This window comes from Vicia villosa, linkage group LG1, assembly GCF_029867415.1.
Source record: "Vicia villosa cultivar HV-30 ecotype Madison, WI linkage group LG1, Vvil1.0, whole genome shotgun sequence".
NCBI classification, from domain to species: domain Eukaryota; kingdom Viridiplantae; phylum Streptophyta; class Magnoliopsida; order Fabales; family Fabaceae; genus Vicia; species Vicia villosa.
The window spans coordinates 188,621,128-188,636,909 of NC_081180.1; the positions used below are offsets into that span (position 1 = coordinate 188,621,128).

Consider the following 15,782-nt stretch of genomic DNA (forward strand, 5'->3'; position numbering starts at 1 on the left):
CTTCTCTGTTTCTATGTTCTTCCAAAATTCCCAAAAATTCCCATCTTTTTCCTAATTTCTCTTATTTTATTATTCTCACTAATTTCTAATTCTACTAACGTCTTTAAGCTCACACTCCCACTAATACTAAAACTAACATCATAATAGGCCCAAATGTTCATATTCTCATTATATTATTATTAATAATTAATTAACTTCTAACAAAAAAACATAGTCCTATATAACTCATAATTTTATCAAATAATTCGCAAATATACCATAAAATAATTAATTAAATAATTGGGCGTTACAACTCTCCCCTACTTAGAATATTTTCGTCCTCGAAGTTTACCTCATGCAAATAACTCGGGATAAGACTCCCGCATCTTGCTCTCTAATTCCCACGTAGTGCTTTCTCCGACATCTTTTGTCCAAACTACTTTCACCAAAGCAATTTCTTTGCCTCTTAGTGTTTTCATCTCACGACATTTTATTCGTATGGACATTGTTTCCATAGTCAGATTATCCCGTACTTGCACATTATCCATATGAATCACATGTGATGGATGTGAAATATACTTCCGGAGTTGTGACACTTGAATTACATCATGCAAATCCGCAATAATAAGTGGTAAGGCCACCCTGTAAGTAACTTTTCCAACTCTGTCTGAAATTTGATACAGACCAATAAACCGAGGAGTGAGCTTCTTCGACTTCAATGCGCGTCCAACGCCGGTCACCGACGTGACTCTTAAGAATACATGGTCTCTTGCTTGAAATTCCAAATTTTTCCTTCTCTTGTCATAGTAACTCTTCTGTATGGTCTGCAAAGCCTTCATCTTTTTTCGGATTAACTGCACTTTTTCCATAGTATCTCGCACAATCTCAGGTTCAAGTACTACGCTTTCTCCAGATTCATGCCAACGTAGAGATGTTTTACACCTCGGACCATACGATGCTTCAAAAGGTGCTATTCCAATACTAGAACGGAAACTGTTTTTATTAGTAAATTCTATCAGAGGAAGGTAAGTATCCCACAAACCTCCCTGCTCAAGAACACATGCTCTCAACAAATCTTCCAACGACTGAATAGTTCTCTCCGTCTGACCATCCGTTTGAGGGTGATACGCTGAAATCAATATAAGCTTAGAACCCAATGCTTCTTGCAGACTCTTCCAAAAATCAGAACTAAACCTCAAATCTCTGAAGGATAGAAAAACACAATAAGGGGGGTTGGATTGAGTTTTTAAACAAATAAAAACTTAATAAGACATTTGGTTATTCTAGTTCGTTTGAACTCAAACTACTCCAATACACCCGCCATGGTGATTTTGCCTCTCTCTTACGAGGACTTAATCCACTAAATCAAACTTGATTACAATTTTCACAATGACAACCGTCAATGTCTTCTTGAGACCCAAACCACAAGCCGGTTTCTCAAGGAACAACAATTATAAACTTACAACTAGAAAGTCTTTAAGAATTGCTTCTAGAAAGCTATATCACAACTGTATGTATACACAATATTTAAGAACAATGCAAAAAATAAAATAAAAGAAAGAAAGAATAATAATTTGAGAGCTCTTCGTAATTGTTTGTGCATGAGAATTCTTGTTTCAAACTTCAGTAGTGTCTTCAATATATAGTGAAGCTTTGGATCCGTTGAGAGACACACTTCTTCGTTTTTGGAAGGTTGATATAATTCTTTTTATGTTCTTTCCAAAAATAAGGATTATGTCCGTAGAATTAAAGTTCCAGTTGTTACTAGAAGATCTTGAATTAAATGACTTGTAACAGAACTAAGTATCAAAATATTTATATTAGAGCATTACGTCAGCGTTTGGTGCAAGAAGCGTTTTTATTATCAGAGCTTGATCAGAACTTCTGCTTCTGAGAAATCACAATCAAAACCTGAGCAATCGACAACCGCACTACTTTGATCTTGGAGAGCTTGTTGTAGTGACGTTTAGAACATGATCTTCTTAGAACGGAGATCAAGTGGCAAATACTTCTTGTTCTTGTGCTTCTTTCAGAATTTATTTCTTATTCTTTGATCTGGGTAAGCATCAGACTTCTGTAACATAAGTAAATGATTAGGGAGCATATATGTTCTTATTCAAATTATGTGTTTGTTATCATCAAAACTATTTCAAAGATGTAGAACCAAACTTTGTTCTAACAATATCTCCCTTTTTGATGATGACAAAAACTCATATATTTTGAATAAGTAAATAGCATAAATGATTTTTAGAAACTACCCCTGAGTTAGAAACTCCCCCTGAATTTAATATTCAATAGAGAAGGAATACTTCCCTAATTATGTCTCCTTGAATTTGAAGTTCGGATGAAGCTTATAAGTGTCCTTATCCAGAAGTTTCCTGTTCTTAATAAATGATTTAACAAATATATTAAATAATAATGTTTGAGGCATTAGTCCAGGTAAACTTCTATGAATTCAAAATATTCTACGTTCTCCCCCTTTTTGTCAATAATAAAAAAGATGCAGTTAAAAGAAAGGAACTTCATTAATGATCAGGAAGAAAATACAAGAAACAATGACAGAAAGACAAACGAGAAACAGATTAATAAGTAAAAGTAAAAGCTTCACAATCATCATCAAACAGAACTTCATCACTATTTGGAAAGTATGCGTTGCGAAGTGTAACCCCCCAAATTTAATTAATTATTTAATTAAATTGATCAAGGATTTATTCGTTGGAATTAGTCGAAGTCCGGATTTATCGGTATAATTCTAAAGGCGTAAATGGATTAATGTGTCGGTTGGAGCAGTTAAGTTATTGTCGGATTAGTCGGAGAAATACAATTGCGAGTTGGTATTATTTGCTTTATGGATTGATTGTACTTGTGGAATATTATTCGAAATAATATTCGTTTATGTTATGTGACTATTTAATTATGTATAGTGTGTTTTGTGATTTATTGGATATATAATATAATGAAGTTAGTAGTATTGGGCCTAATTGGTAGAAACATGACACAATAGATGGATTATGGGTTAAGCCCATTAGTGAGATAGTAAGAGTTAGGGTTTTAGAGATTTAGCCTCATAACTCATTTTGGTGAAAGAAGAGAAAGAAGGGAAAGAAGAAAAAGAAGAGAGGAAAGCTAGGGCATAAAGAGGAAGAAGTCCATTGGAAAAGATGAAGCTTTTGCTAAGGTAAGGGTGGGGTTCTTATTCTCTAAGGGTTGACATGATGATGAGTATGGTAGAGATTAGGTTTCATAATTGAAATCCAAAAATGTGTGAAGAATTGCAATGTTGATGAATGTTGAAATTGATAAATGGTTTGCTACGAATTGGATGTATTATTAGGGATTTAGATGAATGGATGATGTTGTGATTTGTGTTCAACCTTTAACATTTCAATTTCATATTTTTTGTATTGTTAGGGTTTGTGATAGATTTCCATGAAATTATGGTTGAAAACATGTTTTGAATGATTATTGTTGATGTATGATGTTAGCTGGTATTGTTATATGCTTATAATTCCTGTTTGAGAAGGGTTTGTTGTGGTGGAAGTGGGATTATGCAGGTATGTTCGCTCTGTTATTTTTCTGCATAATCGTGCGTCCGCTAAGCGGCCCCTGGCTTGCAAAGCGGATACTTAGTGAAAATTTAAAAATACGCGAGCCTGCTAAGCGGAGTTGCGAAAACTGAAAGTTACTGTTTTTAGTCTGTATTAGCTCGCTTCAAGCTAGGTTATTGAATTTGATTTTCCATAAGCTCGCTGGAGGGTCGCTAAGCGGACCCTGTTGTGTAAAACTTTTTGTAACTTTGAAAAGATGTATCTTTTGATCCGTAACTCCTTTTTAAATGCCGTTTGAACCTCCGTAAAGCTCTAATTGATGTCTTTATGATGAATATGACTTGAAAACCTTTGGATATCTTTTTGAAACCTTTTATTGGTTTGTATTTTCCAATTTAATGATGTTTTACGAAGATGAATGTTTTATGTTTGTTTGTATACCGTAAAGACATGGATTGAGAGACATTAGAAGAATTATTTAATAGGATTTATACTTTTGTAAGTGTTTGATACGTGTAAGTTGATAATGATGTTGTATGCTATATGCAATTATTCGTACATTTTTGATATGTGTGAGCCGATAATGATGCCTTGTGATAAATTAACAATAAATATGTTTTCATTAGGAAGTTGAATATACCGTGATATAATGTTACCTGATTCGTGTAATGTGATGTTATTTTTAATATGTTGAATGTGTTGATTTTGTTGCTAATTAGATGAATTATTGATGTTTGTTGTTAATATGATGAATTAGTGTATAGTTTTTATAGTATGATGAAATTGTTGTCGTTGTTGCTAGTATGTGGAATTTGTTGTTGTTGTTGTTGTAGACCCTATGGTCAATGTTGATAAGTTGTATTGTGATGTATTGTGAAATGAATTAATGTTGTATAATGACATGAAATAGTGACGTGATGATATTACTATGATAGTAATGATATGGTTATTGACATAGAACCTTGGCATTGAGATGATGATGTTTAGATGATATAGTGACATGTTGTGATGTGTTGTAAATGTGTGTTTTGTGGATGTGCATCATGTGTCGCATCCATTGCATAAGTATCTTATAGCCTGAAAATGGCAACGACTATTAGCCTGAAAGATGGAAACAACTATTAGCCCGAAAGATGGCAACGACTATTAGCCTGAAAATGGCAACGACGATGGCCCAAGTGACAATGTTTGAGACGAGAATTTTACTCCAAATGGTACCACATGCATTTGCATAAGTTGAGTCACATTTGAATTGCATTTGAATTGTGTTTGGATTATTGAGATGATGAGATGTTGTTGTGACGTAATGATATTATAATTGTGAATCTGAATATATTGTTCTAATTGATCAATGACATAGTTTCCGTTTTGAAAGTTGTATTATGTTGAAAAGTTATTTATGATGAAAATTGTTGTAAGATGTTATGCGATGAGACGTGGCGAAATTATGTATGATCTATATCTCCTATATTATTTATCATGCATTCCTTTATATTGTAAGATATCTCACCCCTTTGCTGATATTTCCCCTACCATGGGAAATGGGCAGGTACTCAAAATTATCTGTGGATGTTCGAGGTTATCTTTATGAAGTCTTTATGTTAAGTCAAGAGAGTCTGTCTCTAATACGTAGCATTCGGGGGGATAGTCGTTATTGTTCAGGTTGTATTATAAGCTGACATTTATTTTAAGTTGAATAAAAGATGTTTCTAAGTTGATTTTAAATGTTAAGTTGAAGTTGTGTTCACGTTGAATAAAGTTATGTTTCCGAATGCTATGTATCTATGTTAAATGAAATACGAGTGGCTTGTTGTTTAAGTCGAAATGTGACATCCCATTGTATGTTGAAAGATTTTTAAATGCACTGTGATATTCGCTTATAATTACCGGATAGAATTGGGGTGTTACACGAAGAATATCAATGACTTAAGCAGATTCAAACATGGCAGATAGGATTTTACATGAGCACACCACCTAAACCCAATTTAGAAGCATCACAATACACCACAAAAGGTTCTCCAGGATTAGGTAATATCAAAATCGGAGCCGTCGTCAATCTCTCCTTCAGTTCGGTGAAACTTTCATCACATTTAACATCACACACAAACGCTTTACCTTTACAAGTCAGCTGCATTAATGGAATTGCTAACTTAGAAAAACCATCGATAAATCTCCTATAGTAACTAGCCAATCCCAAAAAGCTTCTAATTTCAATTATTGATATCAGAGTTTCCCACTATAACACTGCATTTACTTTGGATGGATCTACATCAACGCCACTACCTGAAATGACATGCCCAAGAAAACTAACCTTTTCCATCCAAAACTCACATTTGGATAGCTTTTCATATAACTTATTCTCTTTCAAAATCTACAATACCGCTCTCAAATGCTCTACATGATCTACCTCCGACTTAGAGTAAATCATAATGTCATCTAAAGGCTCTTTGATTGTTGGCATATATTTTGCTAAAACTCTCTAAGGAAGATCATGTTGGAAGAGATGCTATATGACTTAGCATTCAGAATTCAACATGTTGAAGAAGATGTCATGACATCCTGGTTGCAGAAAGCTGATCTGGCACTTGGATCAGGCTGTTTTATTTTCTACAAGAATCTTTATTTCAACTCAGAATATTCGAAGAAATAATTTAGGTGATATTTTTGCCAAGATGGTTTCAATCAAAATATTTCCATGTTGTCTATTATTGGGGACGTTTTAGAAAAGATTGGATTGAAGACCTAAATTCTTGGAGAACAAGTAGCAGAATTTTTGGTAGCCTCTCTGTTGCGATTTGAAGTCCAGTCCAGAAATCGACATATCTATAAATAGAAGGGCTATAACCTAATTTAGGTGTGGAACTGATATCGTTTATTTTAGGGTTTAGGAATCCTTATTTTTCTGTGTGTTCCACTGTGTACTTTCATAAACCTGTAGGTGTTGAATGTTTTTTGATCTCCAAAGCTTTTAAGCAAGGAGAGTATTTTCATCCTCGTAAGCTTTGAAGCATCGAGGAGTAGTTTGATTATTTTTATTTGATTTTTATTTGGTCACAAGATTGTGACTGGAAGGGATTTGAGGACGGCCTCATACCTAGGTGAGACTTAGGTAGAAATCATAGGAAGGGTAGTGATTAAGTGAGAATGGTAAACTGGGACTGCTTAACTTCGAATTGATACTATCAGATATTGATTTCATCCTGGCTTGATAGCCCCCAAAGTAGGAAGGATTGTTCCGAAGTGGGTAAACATATCGTTGTGTTTTTTTCTTTCTGCATGTTTATTATTTCTGTTGCTATCTGTGTTCATTACTCAGTTATAGTTTCGTGACATCTAATTCGACATCTTATATCTGATACCACAATTTCAATTGGTATTAGAGCAGGCACTCTACTCTGCATCTGAGTGAGATCTAGGGAGGTTACTTTCTGGTACGATGGACAAGGAAGTTGGATTTATGAACAGACCACCTGTTCTGGATGGAAGCAATTATGATTATTGGAAACCTCGTATGGTGGCCTTCTTGAAATCTATAGATATCAAGGTTTGGAAAGCAGTTATGAAAGGGTAGACACATCATGTTATTATGGGAGAAGATAATCAACCCACGAATGTGTTAAAGCCAGAGGTAGATTGGAACCAAGTAGAAGACGAACTCGCACTTGCCAATTCTAAGGCTTTAAATGCCATATTCAATGGAGTTGACAGGAACTTCTTTAGGCTGGTGAACACATGTGAAGTGGCCAAAGATGTATAGGAGATCCTTAGAACAACACATGAAGGCACCTCTAAAGTGAAGATGTCAAGACTTCAGCTGTTAACCTCTCATTTTGAGAATCTAAGGATGAAATAATATGAAAGTATTCATGAGTTTCATATGAATGTTCTGGAGATAGATAATGCTTCGAGTGCACTGGGAGGAAAGATTCCTGAAGAAAAACTAGTGAGGAAAATGCTCAGGTCTCTTCCCAAAAGGTTTGACATGAAGGTGAAGGCTATTGATGAAGATCAAGACATCAATCAAATGAAGCTGAATGATCTAATAGGATCTCTTCAGACGTTTGAATTAAGCATTAATGATAGATCGAAAAAGAAGAACAAAAACATAGCCTTTGCTACTGACACTGAAGTTAGATTGAAAGAATGTGACCTGGACTCAGAGTAAGGGTTATCTGATGCAATATTTCTACTTGGGAGAGAATTCAATTGAGTAACGAAGCAGATGGGCAAAAATCCAAGATCAAATGTCCAAAACAACTCATCTGACATTCACAACTCTCATGATAATGGATAGAGTAAGTCTGAAGAGAAGCCCACTTATGAAAAAGGTATACATTGCTATGAATGTGGAGGTTTTGGACACATCAAACCTGAATGTCTAACATACTTCAATAGACAGAAGAAAGGTCTATCTGTGACCTGGTCTGAGAAAGGCTCTGACAGTGACTTCGAAGATGAATTAGCCAAGCATGTGAATGCCTTAACTAGCATGCAGGCAGATAATTAGAATAATTCAGCATATGATGATCTATTTGCATCATTCAGAGAGCTATGTTGCACCAATGTTGAGAAGGAAGAACAACTAAGGACTATCACTAAAATGGAAGAAGATATTAGATCCCTACAATGTGAGCTGAATAAAGTTCAAGAATTTATCCGAGTACATAACAGTGGGCTCATCTCCCGGGAAGAAACTGTTCGAGAAGAAACAATGATATCTAACATGAGCAGCCTAGGGCTGAATGAAGAAGACAAGCCATCTCGGGACTCCGGTCATTCCGAGACTAGCTCTACGATGTCACATCAAATGTCTCAACATCCAAGCGAAGGAGGTATGGATATCACTCTCATCTTAACACCAATTTCATTTACTTGATCATTTTTATTTCCCACCGAATTCCAACTCATTACCATAATTCCCTTCATTAACCTCACTTTAATCACATTTCCTTTCCGATTTAATTCAAATTAATCTCCAAGGGACAATTACCCGTTAGTGTTTTCATGTTGGCTGCATTTGTGGTAAAACATACCTGGGTGTTTAATGTCTTGACCAATGTCATGACATGTTTTACATGGTGTTATGCAGGCTGCATTTGTTTAAGCTAATACATGTTTTATTAGTGAATGTCATGACCGATGTCATGACATTCATGTCTGTTAGTAGGAGCTGTTATGTTTTATTATTATGTTTCCTGGTTTCTCTCAATCTCCAATTTAAGAAACATTTTATTGTGTGCTGAATATTTCTCCTAGAAGATTTCGTCAGCAGCACATTCTGTAACAACCTGATGACGTGTAAATTAGGTTAACTTGGTTAACCCTAATTTGGTTCTTAGAAAGCCCGAGGCCCAAGAGCTGCATATAAGAAGAATGCAATCCTAATTTGGAATGCAGAGAGAGAATTTTTATTTGTGAAGATCCGTAGTTCTGTGTCTGTGTTTTTAGTCTCTTGTACTCCAAGCATCTGTCTTTCGATGATTGTATTGGAATAGGTTGTTTTTATATTTTGTCACTCTAAGCTTTTAAGCACGAGTGTGTGTCTCTTGATTGAAGGTTTTAAGCAGATCAATGTGTGTTTTGAAGTGTGTCTTCTCTCTTATTTGATTAATGTCTGTTTGTAATCACTGCTGTGATTGAGGGGGAGTGAGTTGAGATACTCAGGTCTAGGATTAGATTGGAATTGCATTGGGTAGGTCTTAAGTGAGGAGTTGTAAACGGGGGAGTTTAAGTCTGAATTAATTCTGCTTATATTGGATTCCCTCCCTGGCTTGGTAGCCCCATAGTAGGTATTGTTATATACCGAATTGGGTGAACAATTTGATGTGTTCTTTACTGCTTTTATGCACCTCTATTTTAAAGTTTTATTCTGTGTGATTGTGGATGTCATAACATCCAGTATGAAATCGCGTGTGAGTTACTAGAATTTTCAATTGGCATCATAGCAGGCACCCTACCTGTTTACATCTAGGTGAGATCTAGGGACAACAAAATTCTGGTACTATGGAGAAGGAATCGTTAGTGTTTGGGAATAGACCACCCATTCTGGATGGCTCTAACTATGACTACTGGAAACCTCGTATGGTAGCTGTCATAAAGTCGGTGGACAACAAGGCCTGGAGAGCCGTGGAAAACGGATGGAAACATCCTGAGAAGGTAATGGAAGATGGAACCTTTGTTCTAATTCCTGAAGAAAAATGGAGCAAAACTGAGGAAGAGCTAGCTTTAGGCAATTCCAAGGCACTAAATGCCTTGTTAAATGGAATTGACAAGAACATATTCAGAATTGTGCAGCACTGTGATCTGGCTAAAAAAGTTTGGAATATTCTCAAAAAAACTCAAGAAGGCACATCCAAGGTGAAGATGTTTAAACTTCAAATTCTTACCACCAAGTTTGAAAATCTCAAGATGAAAGAGGATGAGACCATTCATGAGTTCTACATGAATATCCTTGAGATTGCAAATACCTCAAGAGCCTTAGGAGAAAAAATGTCTGAAGAAAAGTTGGTAAGAAAGATCCTCAGATCACTACCTAAGAGATTTGCAATGAAGGTGACTGCTATAGAAGAAGCTCAGGACATCAACAACATGAAGCTGGATGAACTCATTGGTTCGCTACAAACCTTTGAGATGAGTATTTGTGATTCTGTTGAAAAGAAGAACAAGAGCATAGCTTTCGTGTCCAACACTAAAGATAGTTCAAGAGAAAGCAATGGTGGAAGTGATGAAAATTTATCAGAAGTCATAGCCATTCTTGGAAAACAATTCAACAGGTTCATTAAAAGGGTTGATTAGAAGTCCAGACCCAATGTCAAGAACACTTCCAATGACATCAGCAAGACCTATGATCCTAGAAGAAGATTCAAAGCTGAAGAGAAGCCCAATCAAAGTAAAGGGGTTCAGTGTCATGGATGTGAAGGATATGGACACATTAGAGCTAAATGTCCTACCTACCTCAAAGAGCAAACGAAAGGGTTGTCTGTCACTTGGTTTGATGAAGACTTTGACAATGAGTTAGAAGAGGAAACTGCAAAACATGTCACAATTCCAACAAGTATCTATGCATCTGATGATGATTCCAGTGATGATGAGTGTCATACCCCAAAATTTGCCCACCACATTTGTATACTCAAGCTCATTTGAATATCAGAAGCTCAAGATTTGACTGACTATATACTCTCCTAAACAACAACCCTCAAACTAGGGTTTTGATCTTCTCAGAGTAAAATTAGTTTCTGATACCTCAAGTGGACCCCATGGCCTCTCATATTATTTAAATGATCCCTATCCCAAGTTTCAAGCTCTGATTCATAAGATTGCTCGGTTAATTGCTCAGATGATCCATTGTCGACCAGTTTGACCTAAAAGCCAATTATGGTCAAATCACAGTCAAAATTCCTGATTTTTGGCCAACATCAATATTTTGAAGTCACATTCACCATCTGATCAATGGTTGATCATGGTTCATCAAAGAAAGCTCAGAAATCAACAAAAGTACAAGTTACTAAATTAGGGTTTTGAACTGAAAGTCAACCCATCTTTGACTGGCCATAACTCTCTCATATTTTATCAAAAATTCCTCAACCAAAGCTCATTCTCAAGGAAATTCAATTCTCTACAACTTTGATGTTGGGATTAAGACCAATAAATGCATCATTTGAGAGATATGGACCAAGACATTATAGGTCCTTCTAAAAGTCAACAAAAGTCATCCTTTTGCAAAGAAGTGTACATGAACATGGAAACTTCAATGAAGATGAAACTAAATGGGTCACTTAGAGGACACTTTAAGCTTTCTAAAATGATCAAGAACACCTTCATAGGGATAAAATTGAGAGAGATACGCATCGTTGAAGTTGAGCAATTTTCGAGAAAATGCATGAAACCCTAAGTGAAGAATTTTGTGTTTTTAAGTAACGGGCCATGGATTATGGATTACCCACGTGATTTTATGATCAAAATAAGCCCAAAGACTATTTGGATTATATTTTATGGTTTTATTTTGTTTATATTTGGATTTATTCATATAAATGCAATATTAAATCAAATAAAACCAAATAAAATCCAAATCAATTCAAATAAAATCATGGGAAATTCTTATTAACCAAATCAAGACCAAATTCATCCAAAAGAAACGTGAAAAGTTTGGAAAATAGAATTGAGCCAAAATTGGAAATATTTCATACAAAATTAAATCAATTTTTTTCTTCAAATCAAATTGATTCCTTCCAATTCTAATGACCTAATTTCAGCCTACTATATATACTTGGATCATTCATGTAACAAGGGGACGAAAATTGGTGGAGAAACATTAGGGTTTCAAAGAACAAAAATATCAAAGGAAGGTGCAAGGCTTGTTTTCTTTATTCAAAAAGTTCCAGGTCAACACAACCGTTCCAATCGATTGTGGAGGTAATATAAGGTGAGAATGCAAAATAGGATAAGTCCCATAATGCTTAAAACATGTGTTCCACGATTTGCATATTCTTCCATATTTTGAGTTTTCATTTTTTGCATGTACTTGTATTCTGATCCAAACTAATGGTTTAATTGAGTTTATGACACATATTAGAAGATGTTTGGACTCTTGGATCAAAGCTTAGTGGCCTGGAACGAAATCCACCATGTTTAGGGCATTGAGCTTGTTCACTTTCGTTTTCAAGTTTACAGGTGGTTTCATGGCAAATAAATGGTTCCATTGAGTTCACGAGGTCCAAATTAGTGGACAAGAGTGCCTTTTGTTTTTGTTTTCATGTTATTTTGCAGGTTTCAATTGTTAAAAGAAGAAGCTACGAAACCATGGAAAATCCGCAGGAAATTCCAATGCAAATTCCGCAGGTATTCCCGCAGGTACATAGGTAGGAGATGATGAATAGTGGCGTGGAAAGTTTGACCACGCGTGGATGTTTTTTATTCGCCAGTCAACACTTCTACTCTCTCCCTCTCCACGCTTGTGATGCCTATTGGCTGGTCAACAAAACACCATTTCTCTCTCCTCCTGATTGGTTCTCCTTTGACACACTAGGCCCGGTTTGACTGCCTTTTGGAATTTAACATTTATATCTTATATTTTTATTTATTGATCAATGGCAACACACATGGTAAGGTGAAGTGTTGGTAATGCAAGGTACCTGGGTTCGAAACCCCTAGGCGACGCTCTGAATTTTTTACAAGGATTCCCCACAAAATTACATGCGGCTGCCCCCAGGAACGACCATAATGGATCCTCATCTCACAGCCACTAGATCCTTCCGATTGCAAATCCAGCGCCTCCAGAAGCGAAGCTCCATGGTACTCCCTCAGGAAGGCAACACACAGGATCAGAGCTAAGTTTTCTCAAATTTTTTATTTTTAATTACATGAATTTTATTTTTTTTATTCACTTTCTCTTCCTTTTTATTTTTATTAATAATTTTCTCTAAATTTTCATATTCATTAAGAATGTTATTTTTTTTTATAATTATTAATTTTTAATCGAAAACTGGTTTTTAATCAAAAATTGTTTTTTTAACATTTAAAAAATTAAATATTTTGCATATGTTTCTTTTATCTATTAAATAATTAAGTTAAAACATCAAAGTTAATTTTTTAGGATTTAATTGATTAATCGAGAACATGATAAATAGATCCTTCATACACTAATCCTGTGTTACTTTCATCCTTGATTTTCAGGTTATCGAAGTTTGGACGACGATTCAAGTTTATAAATATTTTTGGGAATGTAATAGTTAATTAGGTTTTTTTTTTTAATTTTTCGTCTTTACTTTCCGCATACCCCCTACAGGTGTTTATTGTAAATCCCCATCCCTAAACTTGTGATAGCGTAGGTCTTTCCTTTCCGCACTTTAATTCCTGCCCGATATTTATTGCGTGGTTAGTAAATAGGGAGTGGCAAGATAAATTGACATAGATCACTAATGCAAGATAAATATTCGAATTAACCACATGATTGCTACACACACCCACCTTTAAGGTAACTCCTCTTATTGCTGCCTTTCGATCAAAATAGTCAAGTCCCTTCGAGCGTAGGGATACCTTAGCACATGTCGCCTACGAATTCAAATCATCATAGTCCCTTCGATAAAAGATCATAGTCCCTTCGAGTTACATACGAATAAAATGATCTCATCCCTCGATGTTGCCTCGATAAATGATGATAGTCCCTTCGATTGCTAAGGTGTCCTTACATGTTGCCTAAATGACTATTATATCCTTCCCTAAAGACTTCCTACCCTTCTATGGTATGGATAGCCTTAAGGCGAATGATGACCCTCGATGACCCGAACATCCAATGAAAAGACTACCTACCCTCCTTATGGCATGGATAGCCCTTTCAAATGAAAATCTTAAAGAACAGAAAGACATTAAACTTAGGGTAGGTTCTCTTAATTGCTTACTCACTATTCAAATTTCAAAATATTTTCCCACTTCTTTTTAGAGAATCTTTTCAAAAAGGCTACGCTTATTTACAAGCTAAAGTCCTTATCAAAACCTTTTTTCCTATTCACACACGACACTTTTCCAAACATTTTTGAAAACAAAGTGAGCTAAGCAATTAAGAGCCCATGGATAACCATGGATACAAAGGATGCTTGTGCCTTCCCTTTGTATAACTTACCCCCCGAACTCAATCTCTTTCAAAGGTCTTTCCTGTTCTTTTTGCCTTTCTAATTGGATAAAATAAAAGTCGGTGGTGACTCTTGCTTACCGCGACATTTCAATAAAGTCAGTTCACCGTATTACAATGAGCTAACCTTTGATGGGCTTGCTGTCTCATACAAGAAGCTGTGTATCAAGAATGATGAAGTCTGCAAACAAGTGGAGAAGCAAAAGATAACCGTTAGGGAGCTGGAAACTGAGAAGAATAAACATCTTGCAACCATAGACTCTCTAAATAGTGAAATGAGCATGTTGAACTATAAACTTGATCAAATGACTAAATCCTTCAGAATGCTGAATAATGGAACTGACACTCTGGAAGAAATTCTGGCGTTTGGGCAGGAAGCACGAGATATGTTTGGGGCAGGATTTGTGGCTAAAGCGGAATTCACTTCTGGGACCAGGAGATCAAAACCTGAAGCTTGCATGAAAAACCAGATGACAGCACCAATGTCACAACATCGAGGAAACAAAAGAAGGAGCCATACAAAGAAGAAATTCCAAAGATGGAGGTGTCACCACTTTAGAAGATTTGGTCACATAAAGCCATTCTGTTTCAGACTAGTTGGATATCCAAACCAAACACATCAAGCCAAACCTAAACATGATTCTCTTAACAGGAAGCAACTTCGGGTGGCTAAGAATGTTGCTCTAGTAGCACACACTTCTCTAAGAATGCCTGCCAAGGAAGACTGGTACCTTGACAGTGGTTGCTCAAATCATATGATTGGAAGAAAGAACTTACTAGTAGACATCAAATTTGATGGAACCAGTTATGGGACTCTTGGTGATGGAGAAATAGGAGAAGTCAAAGGTGTTGGCAAGTCAGAATGTCCTGGTTCTCCTAATCTGAATAGTATCTTACTTGTACAAAGACTGACTGCAAATCTTATAAGTATCAGCCAACTGTGTGATGAAGGGTTCGATGTCAGGTTCACTAAATAAAAGTGTATTGTCACCAATGAAGAAAATGAAGAAATCATGAAGGGAGTCAGATCTAAAAATAATTGTTACCTATGGGAGCCTAAAACCTTCAAGTTTCCGTCTAGTTGTCCCGTGGCCAAAGAAAAAATTGAGGATAATCATCAAGAAAGAACTATCAAACTAGAGGTTCTCGTTCCCAGAATAAAGAACCAGATTGAAGAAGGGGATGAGTCTGATGATGAGTCTTATGTTGAAGAACTCACCGTTAGTGAACTTGCGGCTGGATATTCTGAGACATGTCTAACATATGAAGAACTGAGCAAAAGATTGACAATGTATAAAAATGCTTATGCACTATTACAAGAAGAAAGATTAAGTCTCATTATAAACATTGTTGATATAGAGAGGAAACTGCAAAACACAAGATCAAACAATAAGACAACAATGGGAAGTACTCAAGACACAAATATCAGTAAGTCAGAGATGAGAATCATTCCTAACAAGAAGAAGAGAAAGAAGTTCAATCAAGACCTTCAACATCCAGAAAAACACACACCTGTCTCAGCCAAGAGATGCCATCAATGTGGTAAGATAGGTCACTTAAGGTTCACATGTCCTGAAATTCATACACCTACCAGAAGAAAGATCCCTCAACAGAAAAATCTGGCCAAG

The 15,782-nt window shown here is 35.8% G+C and overlaps 2 protein-coding genes across 2 annotated transcripts; one reads left to right on the forward strand and one right to left on the reverse strand.

Annotated features, from left to right (window-relative positions):
* Nucleotides 1-332: 332 nt before the first annotated feature.
* LOC131661440 (uncharacterized) lies at nt 333-848 on the reverse strand. The gene has a single exon (XM_058930984.1). The coding sequence runs from the start codon at nt 846-848 to the stop codon at nt 333-335; it is 516 nt and encodes a 171-aa protein (XP_058786967.1).
* A 6,265-nt stretch (nt 849-7,113) lies between these two features.
* LOC131661450 (uncharacterized) lies at nt 7,114-15,131 on the forward strand. The gene is made up of 6 exons (XM_058930996.1): nt 7,114-7,278; nt 7,420-7,688; nt 8,073-8,359; nt 9,616-9,683; nt 12,294-12,365; nt 14,310-15,131. The coding sequence occupies exons 1-6, from the start codon at nt 7,114-7,116 to the stop codon at nt 15,129-15,131; spliced, it is 1,683 nt and encodes a 560-aa protein (XP_058786979.1).
* The last annotated feature ends 651 nt before the right edge of the window (nt 15,132-15,782 follow it).

Excerpts from the sequence above, each read along its gene's own strand:
- LOC131661440 (XM_058930984.1), bottom strand. The coding sequence starts at position 848 with ATGGAAAAAGTGCAGTTAATCCGAAAAAAGATGAAGGCTTTGCAGACC.
- LOC131661450 (XM_058930996.1), top strand. The coding sequence starts at position 7,114 with ATGGGAGAAGATAATCAACCCACGAATGTGTTAAAGCCAGAGGTAGAT. Across the intron at positions 7,689-8,072 it reads GAATGTGACCTGGACTCAGA|AGAGCTATGTTGCACCAATG; the intron begins GTAAGGGTTATC and ends TGCATCATTCAG. Across the intron at positions 8,360-9,615 it reads TCAACATCCAAGCGAAGGAG|CTGTCATAAAGTCGGTGGAC; the intron begins GTATGGATATCA and ends CTCGTATGGTAG.